The sequence below is a fragment of the Atractosteus spatula genome, chromosome 9, assembly GCF_055471065.1.
Source record: "Atractosteus spatula isolate fAtrSpa1 chromosome 9, fAtrSpa1.hap1, whole genome shotgun sequence".
Taxonomy (NCBI): domain Eukaryota; kingdom Metazoa; phylum Chordata; class Actinopteri; order Semionotiformes; family Lepisosteidae; genus Atractosteus; species Atractosteus spatula.
In genome coordinates this window covers 15837920-15843919 of record NC_142714.1, presented here as the reverse complement: position 1 = coordinate 15843919, position 6000 = coordinate 15837920, and the positions used below count along the sequence as shown (strand labels likewise).

The following is a 6000-nucleotide window of genomic DNA, read 5'->3' as shown; positions in this document are numbered from 1 at the left end:
TTTTTATAACATTAAAATCCCATATATAAATGGTTGAGCCAAATTTGTCTCAAGTCAAATTTGTAACATTTACAGTACAGTGAGCAGCAAAAGATGCTAACAAAATATACAGTAGATCCCATACAGATGATGGACTGCTTGTGTTAGATTCCCTGTGTGCATGGTGGTTCCAGGAAGGCTCTATCTTCGGTCTTTGTTCTACCACTTGTAATGTGCTCTTCCATAATCCAACACAGCAGTGCATTTGCATGTTCAAGTGGACCGCTATGTAGAAAGAATTCAGGGCTGACATTTTTCTAACTTAATGTTTTATATTCAATTAACATTGACAATTCACCACTGATGCTGTTTTACTAATATTTCGGCAAGTGTAGGAGAACTACTGCATGCAAAAAACTACTAAACATTTGAAATTGGGAAAGTGGATTAGTTATGACAGATTAAAATTTTTAATTGATTTGCTGCAGTCCTAGTATTCATATCTGTCTGCTATACATTCTCATAGAACAGTTGTTGCATTTGGTACTGTAGGTTGCTTAATTTGTTGCTAGGCTGTTAAAAAGGGATCCCCAGTGTAATGCATAGGTATTGCATTAATACAATGTTGCTTGACAAGGTTTGGAAAACGTATTTATGGTAGTTTATTATTATGTTTATTTTTCTTAAATGTAAAAGTCTCCACTGCTTCTTTCCAAAGGAACTTGAATCTGTATGTGACATCAAAATGATATCTTTGTCTCCTAATAGTCTTAGGTTCAACATTTTACAAAATGACAAGTGAAATTTTTATTTGATGTCATTTTTGGCTTATAAAACTGATTTAAATAACGTGAAAATCCTGCTGTTTTTTTATAGCCTTAATATAATGATGTCTTATTTGTTAAGATAACCAAATAAATTAATTTGACTCACAAAACGTACTTTTATGAGTGAGGCTGAAAATGAATTCTTATTGTTCCCCTGTGTTTGTCATTTCAGAGACAAACCTCACAGAACATGACCTTGTGATCGCAGAAGCAGTCAATGTAATCATACAGCAGTTTAAAAAAATGTACTGTATATTCCCCAAAATGAAAGCAAGCAACAGTAAGATGGTATTGTACACATTACTAGATGAACTGTAGGAAGGGGGTTTTTGCTTTCGTTTTTGATGTTTGCACAACTGCTGAATTCCTGGTCATTTTAAGGTTGCATTTGATGACTCAGTTTGGTTCTTAGAGGAAGAGTATGTGTGTCTAAAATGACAGGTACTGTATATGGATCTCTCACAGGCTATTTTTGTGTTTTCGTTTTGAGGTCAGGAGAGTGAAGCTATGGCCCAGGCGCCCAAAGACCAGGCAGCTGTGGGAACAGCAGATCCAGATGAAGATTCTCCAAATATGATTGTCTACAGAAAGGTAAGGTCATCTGGGTCCTTTGTTTCTTCGCCTTAGTTTGTACAGAATACTATATCTACCGGGACTGCAGAAAATATACAGTAGTATGTGCTCTGGCTCTCCCAGCTCTATCACTGAGGCCTCTATTCCCCTTAGGTGTTTAGGAGTTTTCTATAGTACTTTTTATCATTTGTTGTTTGGTGTAATTATGCAAGTTGTGTTCAATTTTTATTTTAATGTTTCTCCTTTGAGGTGATAGGAAACTGAAATTGTCAAGACACCCTTCAAAGAGTGTGGGACAAAATAGCCTGTAATTAGTTCCATTCACAGAAAACTGTGTTTGAGAAGATACTCAGATTACCCTCCAGTGCTCAGCCGACACAGATGTGGGGATAAATAGCTCATTAGCTGCTGCTCAGAGGTGCTTATAGACACTTGAGATCATGGTTTGATGTTTTGCTTGCTGTTTGTGGATATCTCAATTTTCCTTAGCTGCATTAAAAAAGAAAGACATATTTAAGTGGAATTGTGGTCTGCATTGTGAGTTTTGATTGCGGAATAGATCACAGCTTTTCAGATGTACTTAGGTTAATTTTCATTGTAATGTTCTTCAATTAGCATATTACTGACCACCTGTTACTGAACGCCCACCTTTAATCATCCACAGATATGCAAATCTAAAAATGAAAGGAAGTTGAAGGTGGGAGTGGGGTATTAGGTTAGAATAGAGTCTTCTCACCTAGGGCTTTGGTTGTTTTTAATTACAGAATTTGTATTAAACATATGAGATGATCATAAAAGATAAGAGATGGAATAATTCCTTTCATTCAGAAAGAGGGGGTGTCGGCTTCTTTGATTTTCATTTTAACATGTATTTAGGTTCTAGAGTGGGATAAGAAGCGAGAGTTGTGATGGAAAGAAAAGGTTGAGGCTAACAGACATTCTGAAAATAAATTCTAAAAATAATCAAACATTCTCTAGATGGATGGCTAATGTGTGTGAACAATTTGGGCCATTTGTAACCCTAATGCAATGAAGATAAACCATGACTGACATTTCTGATTGTTTGAGTGCCTTCATCGCTTGTCACTTGATTTTATGTGGATTACCCTTTTTCCCTTGATAAACATGAACTGCAAGTGGTTCATTTGGTAACCTTTCTGTGCTTAAGGGAAGTTATATATTTTAAAATGAAAACTCAGTTAAAGCTCAAAATATAAAAGAGAAAATAAGTTTACGATGCTCTGTCATCTTCTGTTTTATTTATGTTAAACTGTCAGACTGCATTAAAAATAAATCTGTGTTTTTTAAACTGACAAAAGGCCATTAGCACAGCAAGTGATTGCAGCTGAAACTCCAAAGGCGTGGGCCCTTGTATGGTTTCAAATCTAATAAGCTGAGTGCTTTTTAAAGCTTTCCAAACAATTGAGAAGAAATTAATCCAGTTATGACAGCACTAAAGCAATGGACAGTCTTTGAATACAGTGTCAGGCTCTTAACAAAAAAACTAAAAGTTTGGAGGAACGTAAATTAGCTCATCTAGAAGACAGAACTTACATACAGTACCAAATATTGAGCTTTCAGTAAGTTTTCTCATCTTAGTAAATGTTCTCTAAGAATCTTTTACTGTATATCCTGCATTTCTTTGGAAAATCATGTGATATATTTGCATGTAAATCATTTTAATATATTTCATTTAAAAGCCCTGCAAATTTACGTTCACTGTTAAATCAAGAGCATCTGTGCACCTGGATAACAGATCTGCAAAGCAGAAAGTCTAGTTTAATATTTTTTACCTCTCCAAGGAATGTAGAAATGTTGGTCACACTTAAGGTTTGTTTTTCATTACAGCTGTTTATAAACAATCTATTAACACATCATTTGTGATGATACAATTAGTTATACAGATTATTACTTTCTCCTAATCCTCGGGTTAGGATTACAGTTATTGTTATTGTACTGGTGATGATAAGGATTAGGGCTTTATTATTAACATTCAATTAATCACAGCACTTCATTATCACATTTATGTCACTTTATTAATAGTTTACAAGTGTGTTTAATCCATCTAAAAATCCTATTTGTAGCTGCTAATGTAAAGTGTAACTCAGTTGTTTTTTATAGTTTTTTTCTGAATTACTTCCAGGGATCACACAGTGGATTAAACTAGTTTATTGCCTGCTGTTCTCACAAATATTGACAAAAAAATCTGTGGATATTACTTTTTAATTTATGTGATGAAATGAATCAACATCTTGGCCAGCTTCAAATCTATATTAGACAATACTGTGATGGAAACTCAGGATTGATTATATCATACAGTATGTAAAATTGTTAAACAGTGGAATAGTTTCTCCCTACGGAAGTGACAATAATTTAAATACTCAGGAGTCAAAACTCAACTATCTGCGAACATTTAATTAAAAGTGCTGTATCAATGGATAAATAAGAGATACAAGAAAAAAACAGGAACATTTGTTTCCTTGTTCAGTTATGCTCGACAATGCAATTTCTTGTCATCTAGAGGGGTTGACCATAGCCTTTGTTTTTTAATAGTTTAATATGAAACAAACTGGGAAAATTTCCATTTCAGTCAGTGGCACATGTCTTTTTAATACCATCTATATTTCCTCAAAACCTGCGTTTTCAAAGGTCTGACTATAAAGGATGTGCAAACCCATGAATGGAACATATTTTTGCCCTATGAAAGCAGCCATCAGTTATCTTAATAAGCATTTTCAAATGTACCATGAATCCGTGTTTCCGTAATATTGAAAGCTATTTATGAAATAGTATGCGACTGAAAATTTCATACTTAAGTTTAGTCAGAGATGCCCTTTCCCTTGTTGTTATTGTTTAGTTTGTTTCCTAATATCTACAGAGAGTGATGAAAACAATTCTCTGGGCATTCTCCCTGAAGTTCAGTACTGGGTCAGTTTCACTTTGGAAAGCCTGAAATTAATTACCTAGTCTTTATCCATCAGTTTATGCATAATGCATACATAACAACAACATGAATCATACTGACTCATTAATAATCTCCAATATGTTGAGCTAATTTATGACGCATGGCCTACATGTTCAACTGTGCTTCGACCTTCATTACCTTGAGTGCTAAATTAACTTTTGACTCAGGTAGAGCAATTATATCAGTCTCTTTGCACCATGTGTAGAAACATGATACATGGTACATCTGTCTGTGATGTATTATGCCTATCAACTAAATTTTCTTTGACCCATAATTGTTGGTGTTTTAGTGAAAGATACTCGATGAAATATAATTTGTAAATTATTTGATCGGTTTGTTCTCAGTGCTTCCAGTTGAATTGTAATGAAAAAATTACTTATTTTGTATGGTGTAGGTGACAAAATGCTGGTTACCTCCTGGACAAAATCAGTGTTTATTTAAGTCAATTTATTTTTCGTGATTAACCCATGGTTTGTTGATAATGCATGGTTTGTGGCCCAAGCTATATTCCAATAGGAAAGCTGGTTGAAGAGTTACAGAACAGCTAACAGAGCCTTGTTATATCTGAGACATGGAAGTTATAAAATCTTGTCCTTGGTAACTGCTTTACAATCTTATTACACTCCAATTATAGTTATGTTATAGCATAGGCATAGTATTGCTCTGCTGTTAGTTTTGCCTACTATTTCTCAGAAACATAACGCTTTATGACTCAGTTTCATCTTTGATATGTCTCATGATCCAAAACGATGTGTCTGTGTAGAATTATCCTTTTCTTAGTGAGACATCATGGCCAGATAGAACCAAACCTGGAAGTATGGGGCACAAGACAACGCTGAGAGCTTCCAGAATGAGATCACTTCTCTCTCTACATTGAGAAGCCACAGAGAAACGGACGACTCAGATTAGTCAATCATGTCTTTGCTTGGTGGGAGGAAACTGAAACACCAGGAGGAAACCCTTGTGAACGTGGAGAGAACTCCAGGGAGATGAAGGGCAGAAATGAAACCAAGGATTCTGGAACTGTGAGGACACTGTCACAGGAACCAGTCCTGACTCCCATGTAGTGCGTAGTTTAGGACCCTGTTCAGATGGTATAATCCAGAAGTGAATGGAAAAGGGCAACAGGGAAAACACGGTCAGGAAAGGAAGGGATGGCGAACAGGTGGCGGTGTCGACAGTGATCAGGTGCAAGGGGGGAGTGCAAACAAGTCCAGGGAACACTCCAATGTAGGAAATCTGGAGCGCAGTCCAAAATCCCAAACCAGGGAATCCATCTGTCACCGGCCAAGTGACCAGGCTTGGCTCAAAAGAAAAGAAACTCCCACAAGCAGTCTTCAAATGCAAACAAAACTGGATTTATTGCCAAAAAAAATAGGGATAACAAAAAAAAAACCCTCACAGGAGTATCCACACCTTTCCTCCAAGGCACCCTCCTCCATACTGAGCTCTCCCAGTCCCTTTTATAGCCCCTCCTATTCTAAGGACCATCCTCTTAAAGGGACTCGCTCACATTTTCTTAACAGAGATGGGCAGTTTGCTCAAAATAAAGTATTTAACCGTCCCAAAAAAACTTATACATTTTAACAGAGTCATGCAACCGTGATATATTCACTTAAACAAAACCTTAAATCGGTTATTTATAGATGGCTCACC

General features: G+C 36.0%; 1 protein-coding gene across 1 annotated transcript in view; it reads left to right on the top strand.

Moving 5' to 3' along the window:
* Window positions 1–1313: 1313 nt before the first annotated feature.
* The window catches only part of rgs6 (regulator of G protein signaling 6), a 130121-nt gene continuing 125434 nt past the window's right edge, over window positions 1314–6000 (top strand). The window contains exon 1 of the mRNA XM_088925211.1: window positions 1314–1397. Within this exon, the coding sequence (XP_088781337.1) occupies window positions 1314–1397 (84 nt within the window). The remainder of the gene's footprint in view (window positions 1398–6000) is intronic.